The 25,183-nt window shown below is 45.2% G+C and overlaps 1 protein-coding gene and 1 long non-coding RNA gene across 2 annotated transcripts in view; one reads left to right on the top strand and one right to left on the bottom strand.

Annotated features, from left to right (window-relative positions):
* The window catches only part of LOC132448036 (uncharacterized), a 101,091-nt gene that overhangs the window by 47,188 nt on the left and 28,720 nt on the right, over positions 1-25,183 (top strand). The gene's annotated exons all lie outside the window — the stretch shown is intronic.
* cntnap1 (contactin associated protein 1) lies at positions 183-14,930 on the bottom strand. Its single transcript, XM_060038656.1, has 20 exons — positions 14,078-14,930; positions 10,069-10,170; positions 9,534-9,727; positions 8,975-9,128; positions 8,615-8,818; positions 8,144-8,328; positions 7,741-7,890; positions 7,306-7,567; positions 6,694-6,843; positions 5,668-5,842; positions 5,164-5,270; positions 4,771-4,893; positions 4,095-4,298; positions 3,447-3,603; positions 3,224-3,351; positions 2,957-3,130; positions 1,874-2,092; positions 1,426-1,665; positions 834-1,073; positions 183-335 (listed from the first exon to the last, which is right to left on the bottom strand). Exons 1-20 carry the CDS (start codon positions 14,136-14,138, stop codon positions 241-243), a joined length of 3,324 nt encoding a protein of 1,107 aa, XP_059894639.1. The 5' UTR covers positions 14,139-14,930; the 3' UTR covers positions 183-240.

The following is a 25,183-nucleotide window of genomic DNA, read 5'->3' as shown; positions in this document are numbered from 1 at the left end:
ATCCACTGTAGTTGTTGAAAACACCTCATTATTTTCTATATGGTCGACACAGCAATGAATTAATGTTGTGGGGTTAGGGTTAGGGTTATTGTGTATCATAATTTACACTACTTTGAAGTGGTGTGATGTCTATTTCAATATGGAAAAAACGTAGGCATTGAAACAGACATTACACTGCTTGACGTGACAGTGTTGTGGTCAGGTACCTGAGACTTGATGGTCCTGTTGTGTCTGGTTATGTTAATATAGTGGGGGGTATCCATCCGCAAGGTTCCTGTGAGTGAGCTGATATTTATGGGTGATCAGGCCGAGCCTGTACCTCAGATCCACGCTTCCTGGGGATTGAAAGAGCAGTACAGTGTTAGCCTACACTCAGCAATCGCAGTTAAAGGGCCACTATTCGGATACTTATTCAAACAGGGGCAACCAAACCCACGGAGGGATCATAGCTATCAACTCAACAGTGGACCGTACCAACGGGAAGGTTGTAGGTACACCACCACTCAGTTAGGTGGACTGTTAGCTGCCCTGACCCCTCCCCGTGTTTGGTTGCCCTTATTCAAATCTATCCATGATACATCTCGGTGGACCTTCCCAATTGTGATGTCACTAATGGTTCAATTTTGAAATGGCTTGCAACGGCAAATCAGCAAAACAACTGGTAGTAAAATAATATGAGCCCCGTTACTTTTTTAAACTGTTACATTTGCCGACAATACCGAAGTATGAATGGAAGAACTATTCCTGAATGGATCATTATCATTCCAGTCATCGATCGTGTCCTTCAGCAGGGCTACTTTCACCTCCGCCCGTGGGATCGGTGTCGTCCCTACCGTCGGTTTTGAGGATGACGGCGATGTAGTCCTGCACAAAGGAGCTGATGTAGAGCAGCACGGCGGGGGTGTGCAGGGTGCTGAAGCTGAACTCCACGTCGTCCGCCGTGTCGTTGTAGCCCAGGCTGAAGTTGTCGAAGTGGGGGTCGATCCAGTTGGCCCACGCCGCCTCGTCCGAGATGGGCTTCTTCCGTATGTTGTAACGCATCCACGAGCCGATCTCGAAGTAGGCGCCGATGTCTGAGGGAAAGCACGCGAGAGAGGGGGTCGCGGTTCGTTGATGTGTGCCGTGTGAATTGATCCACACGCGGACACAAAGTGAAGGTAGTGCCTCATAAGACGCCTGTTTATTACTAGATTGAATCGTCCATTTGAAGGTAACTCAATTTGATTGTATTATTATTATTACTTTTATATTAAACAGAAAAATAATAATGGAATAGAATAAGCGGGGGGCTGATATAAAAATTATGCATATTTACAACACATGACAAGTTTGACACATCCATTGAACTAGAAATATTGCACCTTGTTAGCTTGTCAGATTTTTTTGATTATTAGAAAGATAAAAATGACAATTAACTAATCTTACCTTTATGGCAATAGAACCCATCGAAGGCCGTGTTGTTGCAGTCGCAAGTGTATGACGCGTAGCCCTCTATGCACTGGCCGCTATTTCGACACGGTATGGTCGCATTCAGACACTCGCCCGTGCAGTTCCTGCGAATCCCCTGCTCTTCGTTCACCTTCCCCTCCAGGTCTAGCGGCACGCCGTTCATCCGTAAGCCTCGCATGCAGCCCAGGAACGGCCTCAGGGTACGGTTGGCCGCGCCTGGGTGAAGAACAGCAAGCAGATTACCGTTATTAGCAATAAGCGTTTAAAACTGAGGTGGAACCAAGATGGCCGCTAGGTGATTAAGAACCATGGAAGCTCTGGGTCAATTTCACGAGGGAGAGGACGAATCCCCAAAAACCTTGAGCGGGTTTTCAAATCCAAAAGTCCCCAAGGCATGGTTGCAATAAACGGGTGAATGACCTACCCACGAGAATTGGGTGTGAGAACTCCATGGTCACAAACGTTTGGCCTGGGAAACGCCTGACCGCCCACGGCTGCCAGTCGACTTTGATTCGAGCGAGTTTCACGTTGATCTCGGCCTGGACGAAGTGCCACTCGTTGTCGTTGAGCGGCATGGGAGACCTCAATGTCACGTTGAGGATGCCGTCCCCAACCATGAACACAAACGCCAGGTTCTGGGTCGCTGGCCGGGGGAAAGAAAGCAGAAGAAAGAAAAACAGAGATGGTAAGATGACAATAGGACTCAGGGACTCCATCTTGTAATATGCGGTTATTGGTTCCAGACACTTTTATCCAAAGCGAGTTTGACTAAATTCAGATACATGTCATTAAGGAGCGGGTAGGGAGTGTTAGGCATCAACTTCTAGGTTAGCCTGCTGAAAGTGAGGATTGAAACCAAGTACCATTATTCTGGGAGTCAAACGCCCTACAGCAGTAACACTATGCCACCTTCTTAGCTATGGGCTTTATTTACCTGGAGGGCAACTTGGTTCGATCTTTGTAAAGATCTAAAGATGGCAGGGAGTAAATGCGGAATTCCGCATTCACTTCCATCACCCTCTTGACTCTGGGTGATGGAAGTGATCTTTTAGAGACAAGATGGCTGCCAGGTCAGTGGCGTAACTATCGGTAAGCAGGGTATGCGGGCGCGTACGGGCCCGGGCCAATCAGGGGCCCGCCCGTCGGTCTTCGAAATGTTCCACTTACGATACTCTCAATTGAGAATGCCCGTGCGCGTCACCTGGACGTGAAGGACTTAATTGACAACTTTGCTCAGAGGAAAGCCCGGAAAATGCAGCTATGATGTAAGTAAGCACATTTTTATCTATTTAAATGATCGGGTATTGCCTTTTATTGTGTCTTTGGTCCTTTGGTGTGCAGTTCTTCCCCCCCCCCCCCCGTCGACAATCGCTCCGAACCCCACCCCGTCCCCCGTCAACAAGGCCCGCCTTGAACATCCTGCATACGGGCCCGTCGTTGCCTTGTTACGCCACTGTGCCAGGTTATGAATCGGGTCAACGTCACAAATAAAAAAGGCGTCCCTCACTGTTGAGCTCTATGCGAAGGAAGTTGCGGAGCTGCTCGTCGGAGTTCTCCAGGAAGACACAGTTGTCTCTGTATGTTTTGAAGTGGAAGGAGAGGTCAGCGCTGGAGCCTGGTTTGAAGGTAGGGAATGTGATGTAGGTGGGCTTGACGAAGGATATGGTGTTCCAGATGTTTCCTGCGAAGAGACACATGGCAGCGTTGGTAAAAAAAAATAAAGAGCTTTGGAAAATCAATGTTTTTTTTTTTTTTCATCAATGTTTGTACTTACTGTCGCCATGGCAGCGTAGGGGTCCGACAGTGTATTGCGCTTCCGAGTTGGTTCTGTTAGTGTCGCCGATGACAACCCTCCGTACGGGCAGATGATCTCGGAAGTCCAAATATCCCTTGTCTGAGTACCTGGAAACACCCGATGACAAAAACATCAGACCTTGACCTTGGCTTATAATTGAAAGTGTGTAAGAATGTCCGGAGGTGTGAGCCCCTGGTATTACCATTGTCTGTAGTCTGCATCACAGTTGCAGTGGAACTTGGGGTCCGTGCAGGTCTGGTTGATGGAACAGCCGCACTTTTGGACCTCACGGAAAGCCCCTCCCCAGTAGTAATGACTCTCATTGTTACGACCGATCCAGTAGCCGTAAGGCCTTCCATCTGGGAGGAGGAAGCACAATGGTGATTCATTATAGATAATTTGATAATACTAATACTACTACTAATAATAATAATATTATAATAATAATAATAATAATACATTTAATTTAGAGGCGCCTTTCAAGACACCCAAGGTCACCTTACAGAGCATATAGTCATCATTCAAAACGATGTAAAACAGACTAGGAATAAAAGGAAAACAGAGGTTAAACATGAAGAATAATAATAATTAATAACACTCAAAGACGCCTAAAGTGAAGGGGGGACCTCACTAACCACCATTATAAATAATTAGGGATAAAAACAGTCTACAAACGTCTAGTCTGGTTTGCTTTTAGTCGTCTGATGCTTTAAGTAGTAGTCAGGCAGGACATTTCAAACCGTCACGTCATGTTACCATCATCTTTATTTTTTTATCACAGCAGATGCTCCTCCCTGATTGCTCCATCTGCCTCTGTCTATCCGCACACCTGACCAATCCAATCACTCACTGGGCGTGTTGAGCAGGCGGGACTTGTAGCAGGAGTAGTCGATCCACTGCTCGCAGTACATGGAGGTGTTGGCCAGGGCAGTGACCTCATCCCAGGAAGCATTCCAGTAGTTAACGTTGCCTACATATGGTCGGTCTACAGTACTGCCAGTCACCTTGGTGCCGTCCACACGGTCATGAAGGATCACAGTCCAAGCCTTATATGCTGCGGAGACGATGGAAGGACAGATGCAGGTCATACATCAATAATAAATGAAAATATTAATAATTATAATATTTATGACTAAGGAAGCGTATTTACAATGAGTTACTGAGAAGGGGTGGGATTAAATACGATTTTTCTTCTTCCCACTCCATTTCGAACATGTTATTGCAATCCACACGCGTTTATCATTTATATATCTAATTATGCTTTCTATTTTGTGTAGCATCATTATTTTCTGTATGACAATTAAGTTTTTCTTTCGCATGTTCAAAATAAAAATTGTAATAAACCAATCAATCAATACACAAATCAAATAGATTGATTTGCTAAACCGTATTCATTTTTTATTTATACACCATTAAATATTTCTGTTTTATTTTTAACAATTAAAAAGGACAGTAAGATATCTGTTTGGAGCTCCAGTACTTAGCCGCAGCATTCTTGATACCACACACATTTTGGATGATCTTACATTTCATTTTGCAGTACACCTCAAATGGTTTCAATGGACCACTGAGATCCGGATCGATGGTATAGTTCCCAGACCAGTACTTCCCTTGGAGTCTGTAGGCCTCGCATGACTCTTTGTACACCGCTGTCAAATCAAAAGGCAGGATTATTATAGCGAATGGGTATGTTATGAATGTGAACAATTCATAACATACAGCTATTTACTACATTATCCTTTAGCAGACGCTTAAGCAACATACAGTGAGTATATTTAGATAGGCCAACATAGGGTTTGGGTATCTTGCTAAGGGATTCCTATACTCTGCATTGGTGTTGTTAAATCAGACACAAACCAACTGGTCTAACCTATCCCCTGCCTACCTTACACTTGATGCATGCACCAGGTGTAACTTACACATGTGACAAACTTCTCCTTTGTAGCCTGTGTTTTCACACAGGCAGATGAAGTCGTCCCAGGACTGGATGCATCTGCCCTCGTGTTCACATGGATTCGGCGTGCATCTGTAGATGACATCATCAAAGGGTGATGACACTTACATTACTACAATTGTGTGATGCTATTGGTCATTAATTTCTATTATTATTTTTTATATATTTAGTACATTTATTTTAATTAATTGAAGTTCAACAAGTTTGAATAATATAGAAAACAAAATGTGTTATTCAAATATTGAACAACATGTTGTTGTGGTTTGCATAGTATTGCAAGTATCAGTAATAGACCAGCAGAGACATCAATGGGGTAAACATCAATCTTAAATCAAATAGACGGATAGATGAAGAAGTACCTGTATCATAATATTTTGCTACAAGGTGATGCAAAAAGTAGCTCAACAGTCGGTGAATAATAGTATTTAGTATTGTCTGTGCTAATAAATAATATTGTCTGACACCATACCTGTCAGTGATGCCACAGGTGCCTAGCAGCAGCTCAGCATAGCGCCCCCACTGGCGCTGCAGTATAAAGTCAATGTCAAGCTGTTCGTTGTCAATGTAGATCTGTTGCATGCAGCCATGGAAGTGGTTCAGCTTGGTCTCACATTTCCGTATGGTGTTGTTTGTTTTCGGACAACCTGAGAATAAATACAGACAAACGGTAATTTAACATCGCCTCATCGTTAAAGCTAGAGTGAGCAATTTATTATAATATAAGTGTTCCGACATTATATATGTCGGAACACTTATATATGTTATTTACATTATATATGTTATTTACATATTTGTTGAGATTCTCTTTACATTCAGACAGCAATAAATAAAACAAATGCTCTGAGAAGAAGAAGAGAAAAAGTGGTATCTGTGGACATCGCAGGCCTGTTATAAGCCCGTCTGGTGGCTCATGTGTCTGTCTACCTCCATAGCCCTCTGCCTGGGCCCACTCTGGCCGTGCACTCATTCCGCTTGACCGGAGTCTTCCACGAGGCAGGCAGACCCACTGCTAAAGCTAGCGAGCTAGTGAAGTGTTTTTAGGGAGTGGTTTTGGGGGGAGACCTGAATGCAGGGTTGGGATTTTTTACGGTTGGATACTTTCCAAATCTAGCTTACTCTGGCTGGTAACAGCAAATTGCCCTCCATAGCTTTAAGCATAAAATGTCCATGCACAACCGTTGGATGTGGACACCCTCAAAAACCCACCTATTTATATAATGTTTTGTAATATCAGGAACTTTCTAGTCTTTTAAAGTTGTGCATTACTGTATACATGCTTTTAAAAGCAAGTTAAGATAATTGGCTCTATTTGGGCTAATTTATTTGTTGTTGTAGTGATATTTTGTGCATAGCATTATTTTCTATCTCTCTCTCTGTCAGTAACTTGAACTATTGGTTAGAAAAGTGCTGCATAAATGAAGCATAATCATTGTATTATTATTATGTCCCTCAAGTAAGAGATAGCCATGTTTTTATTTGCTAGTTGCTTACTTACCGCCAAAGAAGTAGCGGTCTCCGGTGCGTATGGTGAAGGGGTTGGTGATCTTCAGTGGAGAGCCCTCCTCCTCATCTATGGTGAGGGTCATAAGGTTGTCCCTGGCAGCCAGATCAACTGTATGCCAGTAACCGTCGTTCAGGCGGTAGCCTAGCAAGAAGAAAAACGGTAGGTTTAATCGATTTGGTTTCACACCACGTAATTATTTAGATTTTTGTATTCTAGAAATGAGAGAGTTGAACCTCTGACATTCAAGTATTGTTGAAGTAGTGTTTTATTCACAAATAAGTCCAAATAAATAACCTTGTATCACAAGGCTTCTCTGATAGAGAACGTCCTATTTGTATTTTCTGATGTTTCCCTATAATTTTATTTTCTGCCACTGTTATATCTGAGGTGTGTCAATTCAGTTTATAATGAAAAACTTCTGCATTTTCACACAGCCGCTAAATTCTCCCGGACATATTAATTAAAATTAGGCATGCTCCACAATATTGTCTTGTTGTTTAACCTCATGCATGACTAGTCATCCATCGGCTCTCTGAATAAATATATTTCACATTATATTATAGTCAATTCTATGGCAAACTGGGATTGTGTGTGTGTGTTCACCTGCAGCAAACTGCAGTTTCTTTTTGCCAGGCTGGAATATGGTGACGTTGACTTGTCCCTCACTGAGACCGAGCTCCAGGGCTCCGAGGTCGTCGGCGAAGCGGGTGAACATCAGCAGCCCCGTGTAGTCCCAGGAGCGGAACTTGAACTTGACGAACATACGGGGCTTCCGGAAGAACCCGGGCACCTGCAGGTAGTTGTTGGGTCCGGCAAACGTCATGGGCTTCAGCAGAATGTCACGACAATGGTAGTGCATCTTTTTCTAATGGAAAGCAAAACGTAAAAAAAGAGAAAAAACATTGAAACACACATTACTTTATGATTTACAACTTGAGACGATGCCATGAACGATGATTATTTGTAAACGGGTTATCGGGTTATTTCAAGCTTTCAGTCATGCATTGTGATTGATGATAAGATGGTGGTTCCATTAACCTTTCGGGGGATACGTATCTCCGGCTCCTCTCTCTTGGCCATGTCGATAATATTGATCCCGTTGATGAAGACGTTCTCCAGGCAGCCGCGGAAGTTTGGCGTGGTGGGGAGGTGGGGCACGTTGCTCTCTATCACACCACCTACATACAACTAAGAGGACTGGGGGGTTAAATCCTGTGTGTTTAAAACATCACTTATTTATGGCATCTTGGCTATGAATAAGCCTTCACGTCTTTAAACAGCAACCATGAATCAAGAAAGCCATGGACTTTCAAGACGATAATGTTTACCGTATGGGTGCATCGGTGCACCCATGCCCCTGAGCCCTTGTTCCCCCCAAACAAAATAAATCTGTGCACGGCCCTGCCTATCAGCTTTCCCATCCTTCACCATGAAGAATTACCTGGGAGTCCAGGTCCAGGTGGCTGAACTCTCCTTTGCATATGGCCGTCACCGTCTGGCTGTCCACGGTGAAGTTCACCTGTCGGCCATAGCGCTTGATGGTGACATAGTGCCAGTGTTGGTCATCCAGAATGTTGCCGGCGGTTAACGTGGTCCTGCCGTTTACCTTGTGCACCATGCTGCTCCCTGAGACACCAGAGTACAGACGAGGACAGACGGAAGCACGTGGGTTTCCCGGACCAAAAAAGCACTCAGAAGCTGGAACTTTAGCTGTGGGTGTTGCTCCGGAAATCGATATATAGGTCTACCCAGCGTTGTCTATCCCCCACAAGGCAATCTCTTTATATTTCAGCCCTGAATAAGTTAATGTCTGTCTTGGATTACTTTCATTGGTGCATTCTGAAAACCTCAAAATGTCTGCCTATCAACCATTCCCACAATGGGATTCCTGTGTATGTGTCTGGTGTCTTACCTAGGCTGATGTGCAGATAGAGACGGCCTCGCTTGAGCTCCAGGGTGACCACGTCTCCCTGCACTCCCTCGCTGTGCAGCAGCAGCCCGTCCTGCTCCAGGGTCTTGAAGTTAATGGCGTAGTGATCCCTTAGTGTGCGGGACCTCTTCTCTGGGTACATGTAGATCACCGTGTCGTCGCCATTGTACTGCAGCACGTAGGAGTCTTAACACACAGGGAGAAAATATGTAGCTTACTCTGTATGTCCTAGACACACATTGCAAGTCTTATATAATCCTTAATGTATGAGATCAAGGGTTTTACAAGGTTTAACATAAGATGGTTTGACTGACTCTGACCCATGGTTGGAATATTTTGTACCATAGGGGCAGCCGAAGAGTTCCAGCCGAACGCCAATCTTCCCTCCGTTCTCAGTGTTCCACGCCAGAGGCAGCAGGCGGACGTGTTTAGCGGTGAAGGCATAGTGGAAGACGTTCCTCTTCACCTGATGGTAGTTCCAGTTTCCTGGCATTGTCTGCATAGTGTGAAGGTCAGAGAGAGAGAGAGAGAGAGAGAGAGAGAGAGAGAGAGAGAGAGAGAGAGAGAGAGAGAGAGAGAGAGAGAGAGAGAGGGGGTAGAGAGAACTAATGAGTGTGTGGATCCCTGTAGTGGTGGGGGTGTAACACCTTATGAAATGGCTGGAGATGATGAACCAATAAAGAGGATTGCACAGTCTGTTCTAAACGTCAATATATCCACTCATCTCTGCGGCAGTTCCGGTCCTTTTCGACAGTTAAGATAATTACACAATCTATTTTTGCATAATGGGCTGTGGACCCTAACATCTCAATAGGATTTAGTTGAGGTGTGTGAGGGGCTTTTCCCTCCATACTATTCCGACAACAACCATTCAGTCCCCCCCCCCATCCATAACACCTACCGAATTCCCCCCTTTCATGACATATGGGGTCCAGGAGTCAGGCCGGTCCCCATAAAGCAGGGTGTACTTGCTAACCCAGTCGTAGGAGTTGAAGGTGCCCTGGGTGGCGACGGCCACCAGCCGGTACTTCCTGCCCAGGTCCACCTGCAGCCATGGCTGTCGGTCCCCGGGGGACGGGGACCAACCGCTGCTTCCTGCAGGAAAGAGAGCCGGGCAGATGAAAGAAGAGAGTGTACACCTGTGTCTGGACAGTGTCGAGTCCAGGCTAATTTAGTAGGGGTGAGTCAGGAGAGGCACAGAATAACACAGAGGAAGGGCACCAGTCTACACCCAGACTTGTTTATAATACATACACCACAAAATAAAACCTATTATATTTATTTAAACACATTTAGATTTAGTAGGGGTGGAATTAATCCAAAAAAGACAGAAAAGATCCCTGTAGTCATGCCCCTTAGCACATATAAGGAAATACTGTGAACTGGTAAACGTTGATATTCAAAGTTTCATTGTGTCAGATAAATTCAAGTCTTACCATATAGTTTGGCAAAGTTGGCAGAGTAGAGGAAGTTGTATCTGGAGGAGGCAAGGAAGGAGGAGGCATAGAGCCCAGAGACCAGTGGATCAACACATTCACCTTGAAGAAACAATGACAAAAGGAGAGGGAGGGGAAGGGGAAGAGTTTTTTCTTACATGCAAATTTTTCTTACATCATTACAACAACAAGGCACCCTATCGAAGGAGCAGGATGGTATTATGTATATTGTAATGACTCATCAGTTTATTGTTTGAGCCATGCTAAGTGGCCCATTTGGAAAACGTTTCCCTTCCAGGACACACTTCCTCTTTATATTCCATTAACTTCCACACTGAGATGCCAAATAGGACGACCTCCTCCAACTGGACAAGCCTTTTATTTCTGAGCACATAACACTGATAAAGACATCATAGATGGTGATATAAAGTAAATGTGTCGGCTATGGCGCCATAGTCGGGATTAGCACGCACCATGCGCTGGAGACAAGGTCCAAGATCAAGTCAATGTTAAAGGTGGTATTTCTACGTGAAGGAGCCCGCGGAGCACCGGTATATGCTGTATCAGTTTCGGCCATTTTACAAGGACAATGGCTGACAAGGGGAGGTGGGGGGCGGGAAGAAAATATGCTGAGCCATGGAGATGCAACCTTGACAGAGAATCATTCGCTCTCTTGGTGACTCTCTCTCTCTCTCTCGCTCTGATCATATGTTACGACGAGTAAACAAGTTTAACCATTTGACCGAAACAGATTTCGTGCCCTTCAGCACGGGGCAGAATCAATTCAGAATCTGTGATGCATCACCCCTAGCGTTGGAATGCCGGGGATATTCTGAAAGGCTCTGAAAGAAATGTGCCTCGCTGATTACACGGTCGATTTGTGCGCAGTCACTTTGGACTCGCGACACGCCTCGCTTCCTTCAGGAGGTGGCTCTGAATTACAAGAGGAATGTGAAATCAGGAAAAAGGAGCTTCGTCATAGCGGGGTTAACCCAGGCCAGCAGACTCCTCTGCTCTTCTCCTGGCAACACATCCTCCATCCTCATTACAGACACGCACACACGCACACATACACACACACTCACACACGCACCACCACCTTTTCTTTACGTTTATTTATCATCTCATTTCTGCAGATCCAGTTGGGCGTTGTCACATCTCAGTAACTACATTAGCTACTCTTACTTCTTCTCTCTCTGTCTCCTCTCTCTCGCTTTCCTCTCTTGCTCTCTCCTATTCTCTCGCCCTCTCTTACTCTCTTACGCCCGTCCACACACTCATTAGTTCTCTCTACCCTCTCTCTCTCTCTCTCTCTCTCTCTCTCTCTCTCTCTCTCTCTCTCTCTCTCTCTCTCTCTCTCTCTCTCTCTCTCTCTCTCTCTCTCTCTCTCTCTCTCTCTCTCTCTCTCTCTCTCTCTCTCTCTCTCTCTCTCTCTCTCTCTCTCTCTCTCTCTCTCTCTCTCTCTCTCTCTCTTGTTTTCCCTACTCCCTCCCCCTTCTCTCTCCTTGCGTCTTCCCTCCTGCTTCAGGGGGTGATGTATTCCTGGCTTTAACGTTAAGAGGGCTGCCTGGGTGTTATTACAGCGTGACGCGGTTGCTGGGAGTGCAGTAGGCACCGGTCTTGCTGCTGAGTCATCAGTCTACCCCGTGGTAGCTGCAAGCCTGCCATACCCTGCTATAGCGCTGCTGGCAGACGACATCGCCCCTGGTTTCATATGCAGAGAGCATCTGCTCCCAGGGCAGTGTGCCTGCCTCGAGCACGGCCACACTCTCTACACAGCTGACATCGGACATCTCACAGACCTGCCTGAGTAATGGATGGAAGGCAGCGGCACAGAGTGTTATCAATGACCAGAGCTGTGGTATTATACCAGGGAAAAGAGCAAGGTTGGGGCGAAAGATTTCACTGAATGATTCATGAGGAAGGACGCACAGCAGGGGGTGGGTGGGGCACAGGGGGTGTGTGTGTCTGGGGGGTAGGGGGGGCGGGGGGTTCTTTTTATATGGGGCTGAGGCAGGCTGAAGAATAGCCCAAAAAATAGACCAAGGGGAAGAACGATTGAGGATATACTGAGGCATGTCAGGCTGTGTCTCTGTGTGAATATAAATCATCAGCATGTCGCGCAGGTCCAAAAATAGAATAGCAAAGTTTATTCTGCGCCGGGTCATTGTACCATCCTCCCTTTTTCCCTGGACGACAATTTGGAGCAAATGAACAGAAAAATCTGTGTACACGCACACACACACATGCACACTCACACTTACCTGCAAACACACACACAGACACACACACACACACACACACACACACACACACACACACACACACACACACACACACACACACACACACACACACACACACACACACACACACACACACCCACAGACACACACACACACACACACACACACATATACCCCCCCCACACACACACACACACACACACACACACACACACACACACACATTATGCCACCACTGCTCAGCCCCACCCTGGCTGGGGACAATGAGGTCTGGGATTTGAAGCACCATTTTAATCTGTCAGAGGTTCTCTGTGAAGTACCGCAGACGGATTAACAGTTTGACCTGTATTCACAGAACACAGCCCCCAAAGACAAGGCTGCCGTCATAGTTTCTGTGATACTATGGACCAATAGGCCTCGATAGTTTGATCGCAGCATCCAATTATTTGATGTTGGATTTGGATTGGATATAATTATGATAGTTATCAGCAGTCACACATGGCAAAGCCGTTATAACACACCTACCACAAGCACATCACGATTCAGTTTGGTACCACGTCATCACGTGAAAAAAAACTCAAATTTACCATACCTCTCATGCATAGCGCTGGTTACCCTGCCTTGTGCTAGCACACAATAAGCATCTCACCACAAGAATGCAACATGCAACAACAACATGATCTCTCCTCCTATTAAACATCCATAACGGTTCCCTCAGCAATGAAAAAAATACTGATAGTGTTGACCTATGACCTTGAACAGGTGCCCACATTATCCACGGTGTCCCTACACGCATAGCAGAAGCATGTGTGCTGACGCCTCCTTCATGCCATGACGCTGCACGTGAAGCCAGTCGCAACTTCTAATAAACCACTGAGTCACGGCATGGCATGGTGGTAACATGAACATGTCACATGATTGATCATATATAAATCATATTGGGGTCGTTCTGACAAGGTCGTTTAGGCGCTAATTGTATGAAAACGAATAGGGCAGGTCAAAAATGCATCTTAAAATATGCACCTGATTAATTATTATAGTTTAAAATCCCCAAAATGGCATCATGCACCGTATTTACTGTGACGTCTGTACCTCAATAGGTAGGCCTATGCGCTTTTTTTTGGACAGGTGATGTAGCTCCAAAGGTACTGCAATGGGGTGGTCCCGCACGCGGCTGCAGCGGACGGTCACGGCGCATCTCAATCAGTGCGTTACAATACGGAATGCCATTTCGCATTTGCGATATAGAGACTGCAATTCTGTAAGCGGCAGCTCACAAGTCTCTCAGATAAATAGGCATGCCTTGATTCCGAAAGACAGAGTTGAACACAGACACCAATGATGAAGAAACTTGCGTGCTGCAAAAGCACTGCAATGCAGACAGAGCTGCGCGGGGGTATCATGCCGCGCATCCACTGCAGGACCGACACATCCGAGCCTCCACACTTTCACTGTACTTTCGTAAAACAATTCGATGCAGAAAAACGCGTTATCAGCGATTCCTCATCTTCCAAACACCCTTTATTGACAGATCATTTGATTTTCATAAGGTGTGCATTGCTGCCCTTTTAGGATTCCAGTAATCAGAGATTTAGTACGTACTGCTCAAGGGTAGCCTATATCCTACTTCGTATTTATTCGTCTTTGATATACCTCATTGTTATACATAACTTGATCATTTCACAGGCCTTACGTAAAACGCGTTAAGATTTTAGCAGATTGAAAAAATAAGAAATTAGTAATGGTTGTTTCACAGGACTTACGTGATGAGCAATGTTGAAACCCCAAAAATAAAAGAGTTATGCGTAATATTTTGCAAATCATCCTTCACTTTGGGCAACGTTTCTCCGCAATAGGATTAGTAATTTGGGTTTGTAGATTATTCTCTCTTCACCGGAAAGGACAGCATTCTTTACCGCCCTCTCCCCAACTTTAACTCGCGCAGTTCCAACTCCTCTTCCCGGGATCACGGGCAGCAGACTCTGCCGGAGCGTGCACGCGCATCAATTGCTGGCGCTGATGCTGCGCTTAGCCGAGAGCGCGCACTGATATATACTATTTTAAATGCTTCCCATCAAGGAGTTACATTGTCTTGTATCCGCATTTTCCAATGTAACATGTTGTGGATTGGTGTGTCCGGCGCGATTAAGCGTCGCAGTTGAAGTTGCGGTCGCTCCAACGGAATTCTGGATTTTTGGTGCAGAGGACGAGGAGAAAAAAAACTTTCAGTCTGAAGGTTGCCGAAAATTAAACAGTATCAGCTCCAAGTTGAGGGACCCTTAAAACAGGATTTTGAGGTTGATTCTTCTTCGAATTGTAAATCAGGGTATTTACCCCCAAATTAGAGTTAGTCCAACTCCGACGCTACTGCTGTGGCTCATTTCTTCTTGATCTATGGCACAGTTCCCTCGCTGGTCAGTGGCGCACTGTGCTGGCTGAATAAATACTCAAATTGTTTTGGTCTCCTCCACGAGTGATGCAGGTCTGTTCCATTTCCCTTTCAGGCAGTATCCATATCAGCACAATATGAGGAGTGCAGAGCAAGGGATTCAGGGCAGACCAACTAGTCTGCTGACCTTGACCCTGTGGTCCACCACATTTACAACGTTCATATATGCAGACAACTGGGACAAGTAAGGTTGGTGGGACACGTTAAGGGATAAAGATACCAGCTGTCCTGTTTTCTCTGACCCCCCCCCCCCACACACACACACACACACACACACACACACACACACACACACACACACACACACACACACACACACACACACACACACACACACACACACACACACACACACACACACACACACAAATGGGTGCACACAACTACACACACACACACACACACACACACAGAGACACATGCCTATGCTTGCACACACCTGAACCACAAACATACGGAAACCCACAAACACACGTACACACATTAACACACACTCATATTCATTAACATACACGTAACCCCCGACCGGCGACCCCCCAACACACACACACACACACACACCAACAGCCTGAATACACACACTCACACACACACACACACACACACACATGCACACACACACACGCACACACACACATGCTGGGTAGGGGGGCAGGGTGGCACAGAAGCTGGGAGGATTTATGTCCACGAGTGCCACACTGGCTCGAAAATAGAAAACATGCTTTGGGATTAAGAAGCGGGTTTATTGGAGGCCAATGTTTGTTGGGGATGAAGCCGGCGATTGAAAGTCCAGTGTGGGTTTAGCCTGTTTTCAATCAAATCAGATTGTCAATGGGTAAGCTGCAGGCTATTGCATTTCCCACACATATCAAAAGCACAGCATTGGATCCTCAGCCCTGGTGGACTCAAAGCAACCTGATTTAAATAGGGAAAGAAGATAAGCACACACAGAGAGAGAACAGGGAGAATCAGGTTTTAAGAAGGTTATTGGTTGTATTTTCAATTGTTTGGAAAATAACAACTATGCAAAAAACCAATTGGACGTTTTTTGCTTATGTACCATCAGTATAATGATAATCACTAGAAGATACTTTTGTCTTAAGTTAAAACCTAAGGAATGGAAGAATTGAAATTAATGTTAATACAACAATTGTCTTTGACTGCAAAACAAATCCTGAACACCGTGATGCATAAATTAGGCAAAATATGATAACACGCTAAACTACTATATACTACACTGAATATTAGCCATACAATAGTCAACTTTCATCAACACAATTCTTACTAATAATAGTAGTAATAATAACCTACATACTGATTAGAACAGAGGTTAGATAGAGTTAGGTGGCCATCTGGCTTCCTGGTGTCCTTTGACATTTGATCCTGGTAACCATGGAAACTGATTGAACGATGTCATTGGCTAAGTTACACCACAATGCTTGATGGTATCATAAAAACTAAAGAAGATACGCAAATAATGATCCAACACCATACTTGGTAGACTATAGTCTGGCTCTAGTGGATATTACAGAGGCAATGAAAGCAATACAACATAGAGGCCTTTGCTACCGGAAAATGTATCCGTTGATAAAAGGTATTTTTTGCCATGAATTAAAAATAAATGTAATACTCTCTTTGTTTTCGTTTAGGACACCATTTTAGAGCTACTTCACAGCAAGGCAATTCAGAACCTAAACCTGCAATACTTTATATGATCACTGGATGGCAGACGGGACATAGACTTTCTTTATTTTACTCCCAAAACCAGACACTGGGGGGCAGTGTGGGCTCTTATTCACTGCATGATCACCATATATTTAGACCATTGATGCACTTAATGATCGTGTTTAAACCTGATTCATTCATGCAACTTTGATTCATACCTAAGGACCTCAGGGCAAAATCCTTACATGCAAACAATTCAATGAATCAACAAATTCAAAAAGGATTGGTAGTCCAATGTCCGATGGCGCCATTATAGTCCACTAAATTGAATAATGTTTCCATAACATCTCTTTGCATGAACGTTCATATCGCTGAGTACATAATTTAAGCTCACTCAAACACAGTGTTTTTTTTTTCAAACAGTCACAGTGTGTTTCAACAAAGTCATCATGAAAGTCCTACCCATATCTTTACTTCCTGACTTTCTCTCTTTTACACTCTCCCTTTCTCTATGATCCACCTCTGGGGTGGAGTCCCACCACATCTTTGTTTCTCACAAGGAGCTGTGGGTTGGATTGTACTTTGTCTTACCCCTATCAGGAAAGTGGTTGTTTTCCATAGGGGTACCATTCGAGTCCATATAGTCCATGTGCTCTGGGCTCAAACACACAGAACTATACTGAGTTCACACACGCATACACATGTGCACGCACACACACACACGCACACACACACACACACACACACACACACACACACACACACACACACACACACACACACACACACACACACACACACACACACACACACACACACACACACACACACACACACACACACACACACACACAACATACACACACACACACACACACACACACACACACACACACACACACACACACACACACAAACATTCTTGCATGTACACACATACAAACACACACACACACACACATACACACACACACACACACACACACACACACACACACACACACACAAACACGCAGGGGCTGCGGAGTCCTGACTCATGCCCATATGGATCCAAGCGATTGCTGTTATCATATCATAGTGTGAATGTGCGATATTTATTGTGAAGATGACAGTGACACAGATGTTAAAAAAATCGACAAAGAAAACAGGATTTAACAAACTAAAGAAGAAAAAGAAAATAACACAGGGATAAAACTGGACGGTGTAATCATTGAAACAGCTCTTCGATGTCAAGTCATTTGTGGACCATTCTGATCTATTAACTATCAAGTCATTCAGAAGACGCTTTCATCAAAAAAGCCACTTGTAGTACATTCAGATCCATGTCCTTAAGGAGCAGGTAAAGAGTAAGGCCTCTTTGCTCTAGGATGCCCATAGGTCCCCTGTAGACCTTCTGCCTAAGACACAAACCAAGGAACCCTCTACGCTATCCTGCCCCCGCTGATCTGAAGCGAATGTGTGTCGGTCTCTCCAACACTGTGTGGTCAGCTGGCTGCCTTAGACCACCACCTTCACCCTCCGGTCTCATACTCTAGGTCCTCCCCCTGCTGCCTTGGCTCCCCCTCCCCAGTCTTTGTCCCCATAATCAGCCTAGCATGGGGACATGAAGGCCCCTGGGAGCCGCACCTGCAGCTCCTCTTCCGTTTATAGTTCAGGCGGTGCATCCAAGACAGCTGCTACAACAGGCTTACCATCACACAAGCATCCTCACGATGGTCTGGTCTGGCCAACATACCTCCGGCCAAACGACAGACCCTCAACCACGGCCCTGATTCACCTAATCAGCCATTGGCACCATCTCGGTAGTTCAGAACCTGGCTCTGGGGAACAAGCTGGGTGGAGGAAACCGATTTCACATCCAGCTCTCCGACTTGAAGGATTTAGAACCAAGATGACTGCTATAGGTGAATTAACGTCCTCCTTTGCGGGAGCTTTTGCATGATAGAATCGCTCACCAGCAAGAACAAGACAACTTTTTATCAGAACAGTGGATTAATTTCTTGGTCTGTCTATACAGTAATATATAAACAGGCTCCATACATGCTGTACATGGCTAGATAGCCATGTATGTCATTTATGTCAGCTATGCACTCTTTTTTTATTTCATGGCATACTGACTTAATAATACTTGTGTTATATAGGTGTCATCGATGCAGTCTGACAATCTGTCAGCAATCCACACACAACCAAACACACACATACACACACATACACACACACACACACACGCACACACGCACACACACACGCACACACACACACACACACACACGCACACACACACACAAACACACACACACTCACACACAGAGGTTTACCTACTCTATTCAATGGTACTGAGAGAGGGGTCCACAAAGACGACAGCAGTGACACCTGCGTTAAGTTTGGATATCATCAACAGCTGTGGCCTGCCAGACACACACGGAGCTGTAGGGCTTTTGTTCTCTGTGCGTGTGTTTGCCACCAATGTGCCTTACACACACACACACACACACACGCACGCACACAAACAACACACACACACACACACACACACACACACACACACACACACACACACACACACACACAGAGGCACAGAGACACACACACACACACACACACACACACACACACACACACACACACACACACACACACACACACACACACACACACACACACACACACACACACACACACACACACACACACACACACACACACACACACAAACACACACACAGACAGATATTTGTCTACCAGGTTGTTTGTCTGTGGTCTTGTCCCTTTTGTCCCCGTCCCGGGGCCTTGTTCGATGTCAACTGGGCTCATCAATGACAATAGCAGCTGGCAGGTTGAGCACACTTACAACATTGACGTGTGTCAAATGAGATCATGTATAATGAGTCACTATAGAGTCATTATATAAGATGCAAGAATATGGATTATTTTTTAATGTTATGATTCATATTGCTTTCTATTGCTATGTTTGAAAGTCATATTTTAAGGTTCCTCTTTTACTGCTGGGGAGATAAGAGAAAGAAATACAGGTTTACTTATTCACACTCACACTGGAAAGACAGCCCGTAGTTATTCAGATAGGCATGGGCGACATTTCTGGAGTGGGTGAAGTTTTAACCTGCCACTTCTGCAAACTTCCTTTCAATGTGTTTTTTTTCTCTTAACACACCCAAAGATACACACACTCACTCACACACACACACACACACACACACACACACACACACACACACACACACACACACACACACACACACACACACACACACACACACACACACACACACACACACATACACACACACACACACACACACACACACACACACACACTGACACATGCACACACAAGCAGATACACATGCACACACACACACACACACACACACACACACACACACACACTGACACACGCACACACAATCAGATACACACACACACACACACACACACACACACACACACACACACACACCAAAACACACACACACACACACACACACACACACACACACACACACACTGACACATGCACACACAAGCAGATACACATGCACACACACACACACACACACACACACACTGACACACGCACACACAATCAGATACACATACACACACACACACACACACACACACACACACACACACACACACACACACACACACACACACACACACCAAAACACACACACACACACACACACACACACGATGATATCGGACTAACCGTATAGGCAGTGCTCTTTTCCTTAGTTAGGTTCTTTGGGACAGAATTCCACTAAAATGCAGTTGGCAGCAGAATGGTTTGTCTTCTTAACATACACACACATGTACACACGCACAAGCAAGCAGACACACACACACACACACACACACACACACACACACACACACACACACACACACACACACACACTTAAAGACAGACTGTTGGTAAAACCAATACATTTATATTATATCACGGAAGTAATTTGTATCTTCAAGTTATCTCTAGACATTTGTACTTTCTTGACGACAATTTACCGTTCAGTCAAAGTTGGTGTCAGATATGACACAAAGAAGTGACTAAGCGTATGAAAGAACGGAGGTCCTTACTCAGCTTGACGTCGTAATTACTGACCTGGTTGCCGTCAAACCCACTTCCTAAGGCCCCGTCCACACGAAGCCGATTTCATGGCGAAACCGCAAAGGTCTTGTACGGTTCGGCCTTCCGTCCACACGAAGCCGGCGAATCCGCTGACCGAAACCGCAAACTTCTGAAACCACCCTCGGAGGTGGTTTCAAATCTACCCGGTTTCGTTTTGGATTCGTGTGGACGCCTGAAACCGACTGAAACCGTAAACCATGACGTCATCGCCCCACCCCTCGACCCTCTAGCCAATGACTGTTAAGCCCGCGGAGTCTCAGAACTCACAACAGCAAGGATTTCTGTAGCAGAAGCAGCGCTCCTTATGGGCCTGGAATGTGTACTACAGCGTTTCTACAGATCTACCCGGTTTCGCTTGGCTTCGTCTTTACGGAGATACTGCGAAACCGGATAGATCGAAACCGTAACGGTTTCGCCTGTTTCGGCTTCGTGTGGACGGGGCCTAAGGCTCATTCTGTATGAGGGAACCAAAATAGCAACAGGCAGGGTCTCTCTGGGTATTGCTGGGGAACATACTGTAGACGTGTTCTGCATGCATGTGCTGGTACATGTTTGAATGAGGGAGAGAAGGGGGTCAGAGGTTAAGTACAGCTCCACTTATTGCTGGGGTCACCTTCCACATCAGTAAAGGTTGTCTTGGGAGACCATGAGTCCTAGCAGCGGCCTAGATGAAGCACTTAAAAGAAGCTCTCAGATTTTGGTAAATAGATCTCTAAAATGAATGACGTGGATGATAAATGCATGCTCACGGTGCCATTCTGCTAGTCAAAATATAATCATATCATGTACCGAAACAGAAAAATAAATGATTAATTCTGTGCCTAAAATCATACAAGGTTCAGGTTTTTGCTGAATTATATAGACGTGGTTGAGACATGCAAAAAAATGAAACATTATGACGCAATGACATTTTGGGATATTGCTAACAAGTCCACCGAACATTTGCTAAACTTTGTTGCGCAACCCCAGTTTTCTAATTAAATCCATCCTCTTTTACACATGAAGGCGGAACTTTATAGAGGAATGCACAATTGCTTGCAAAATATTACACCCAATGCAAAAGGAAGTATCATAGCACTGCAAAGATCTCTGAGCTATACTGATGTTAACCAGTGGGCACAATTTTCCATATTCAGTAATTATACTTCTGATTCTGCTAAAAGCCTCTCTTAAGGTTGATATCTAAACACAGGAAACAAGACACAGGGTACAGAGGCACACGCTGCCCGACTGCTTCAAAGTCTGTGGGATTTCCATTGATTCTTAAAAACCATCTGACAGCTCTTTTGCAAATGTCCATGGCTTATCTTATTCTTAAAGGAGACATATTATTCCACCAGGTGTGAGTGTGATTAGCCTTAAAATCCGTTTCAGATTTTCGAAACAGTTTGTAAGGCTAATAATCACACTCGCACCTGGTGGTATTATATGTCTCCTCTAAGCTGCACTCGCCCTCATCACAAACATCTACAAACTAAAAGTCACAGAGCTACACAAAACCAAATGCAAATAATTGGACAGACACTGAGAAACACACACACACACACACACACACACACACACACACACACACACACACACACACACACACACACACACACACACACACACACACACACACACACACACACACACACACACACACACACACACACACACACACACACACAAACACGCACGTTAAACACTAATCCTCCACAGGTTCAGAGTTTGGCCTGGGTCACAAATTCTGTATTCAGCATACTTTCACACAGTCAGCAACCTAAAAATAGCTGAAGGACCCTGGCCTTCTGCCCAGCCTCCCCGAACTGTCAATAAGTTCTCCTCTGCCTCCCTGGCCAGTTAGACTGTAAACCCACTTTGCCAAACACCTGGACATGGGCAGTGTCTATACTTAACTTGAAATCTAACTACTTCCAGTTAAGAATATAAAGTTTACTTAACAGTCAATACACAAGATACTTTATTAATCCCAGATGGGAAATAAATCACAGCCAAAAGTTCACCTAGAGGACCGTGAAGAGGAATTAAAAAGAGAGAAAGGAAATAAGAATAAGAAAGCCATACCAAAAAACATACCTACTCGCAACATAACAACCCTGCTTAATGTACACATGCTCAATGTGGGGCCAATGGCTGAATATAATCCTATCAATCATAAACCGTTTGTTGTGGGGCAGCGTGAGCGTGCATATTGCTTGTCTATCTATATATACAGCACTGCATTCCAGAGGTCTTTATCTGTATTCGATTTCCTCTTTCATGAATAAGCACCAGACAATATGAGGGCGTCTGGCTTTTGTCTGCCCACATTCTGTTTGTTTGCACTATTAGTTATTTGGGCTTGCAGACCTCTAGGATATTCCCTGCCTTTGTTTCTCCTCTCACACCCCCTCTGGGTCTCCCTGCCTCTCCAAGCGTTCAGACAACTGCCAGGGGCTTGTTAAGTTTTGGTTGAGAGGCTGAGAAAGCCCTGCCATTGCCCTATTGTGGATTTTTACTTGATGTGTTTGTGTATGTATGTATGTATGTATGTATGTATGTATGTATGTATGTATGTATGTATGTATGTATGTATGTATGTATGTATGTATGTATGTATGTGTGCGTGCGTGCGTGCGTGCGTGCGTGCGTGCGTGTGTGTGTGTGTGTGTGTGTGTGTGTGTGTGCGTGTGTGAGTGCGTGCGTGCGTGCGTGCGTGCGTGCGTGCGTGCGTGCGCGCGCGCGTGCGTGTGTGTGTGTGTGTGTGTGTTTCTCTTGTTCTTTATGTTGAATACTTGTCATATTTCAACCAAGTACTTACTTACAACTATAAACTTTAGAAAAGGTCCTATTCCAGTGTTTACATACTTTGAGTTTGAGAGTTCAGAGAGTGTGTGCCTATTAGGTTTAAAGGAGAATTGGGAAAGTGAATACCTTCTTGCCTGAAAATATTGAACAAACAGTTTATCTTCTGAAATATTCATGTGCGAGTGCCATACCGGTCCTAGAAAAATTTAGAGAAAGCAAAGGCGAACGAAAACCATAACTTAAACATATTAGAGAGGTAAAAAGGAAAAGCAGAATGAACTGTCAAAAATGTGAATTGTCAAAACTTTCTGCAAACCAGAGTATGGGATCAGTTAGTGTGTATGTGTGTAAGTGTAAGTGTATGGGAATTTCTGTCTGTGTGTGTTTGTATGCGCGTGCGCCTACATGTGTGTGCAGTGCACGCGTAGGCATGCATGAGGTGTGAGGGTTAGCCGGGGCAGGAAGGTCACAAGGTGAAACAGAGACTGTTTTCTCTTGGCCTGGGCCACCCCGACCCCTTCACCACACAATCCAGAGCATGTGTATTTGTACACACACCATGTGCGCGTGTGTGTGTTTGTGTGTATGTGTAAATATAAATATACCGTATGGGGCTGGCTTCTTAATGGAGTTAATAATGGATAATCATTCACTGGCGGATTGAGCCTTGTTCAAGAGAGTGTACTTCTCTTCACTGTGCAATTATTATACAGTAACTATTATACAGTAATTATACAGTAACTGTACCATTATGTATAGTACATTTATAGGAATGTATCGGAATAGTCGCTAGATGGTAGTTGATAGATGAAGTCCGCACTAAATAAAACATCACCCACCTTTTGTGATCGCCCTGTAACTACACATCCCCCACAGGGCTCTGCTCACGTCATAAACCACCAGCGCACACAGCTGGCTGCTTTTGGCCCGCTGTTTCGGGTACAGGTCCTACCACATCTGAAACCACTCTCGCAGCGGTCCTATCGCGTTCCAGTATCTGCCAGCCCGCGGTCCGTGGCTGGCTGGGGTAAGACTCGGAGCCCGGGGTGAGGGTTAAGTTCACGGCTCGACGCAGCAGGGGGTGGAGGAAAGGAGAGCAAGGCAGAAGGGGGGTGGGGGTTGGGGGGGGGCCATGACCTATGACCATGACCTGGCTGGTGCTCCAACCCTAAAAGCATCGTCAAAGACGGTACCTGCTGTGCCACAAGGCGTCCGGAGGCCCCCTGCAGTGTGGCACTGCAGGGGGCTCCAAACTGATACGGTCCCATTGTGACATCAAACACAACCGGTAATGTACTACTGGGAAATAACGTGTACGATCCACGATCCAACGATCCAACTTCAGCAATGTGTACCTAATGTGCGGCCTTTCACACTTGTTTTATTGAATCAGGAAGGTTCAGCGTGTGGAAACCTATTGCTTTGATATGACTCTAACAGGATGTGTGTGGGTGTGAGTGTGTGTGTGTGCGTGTGTGTGAGAGAAAGAGTGAGAGTGAGGCAGAGCGAGAGACAGACAGACAGACAGACAGACAGACAGACAGACAGACAGACAGACAGACAGACAGACAGACAGACAGACAGACAGACAGACAGACAGACAGACAGGGAGAGAGAGAGAGAGAGAGAGAGAGAGAGAGAGAGAGAGAGAGAGAGAGAGAGAGAGAGAGAGAGAGAGAGAGAGAGAGAACAGGGCTCTGCTCTGTCTCTAATCAACTTGACATGTGCAGCTTGTCTCTACACCAAGACTCGCCTAAACTCTAAATGCCAATTTCAACTCACGTTGTCCTAGCAAGGTGGGGCCTACGGGAA

Source organism: Gadus macrocephalus, chromosome 2 (assembly GCF_031168955.1).
Source record: "Gadus macrocephalus chromosome 2, ASM3116895v1".
Classification (NCBI taxonomy): Eukaryota; Metazoa; Chordata; class Actinopteri; order Gadiformes; family Gadidae; genus Gadus; species Gadus macrocephalus.
This window is presented reverse-complemented; position numbering and strand designations above follow the sequence as displayed.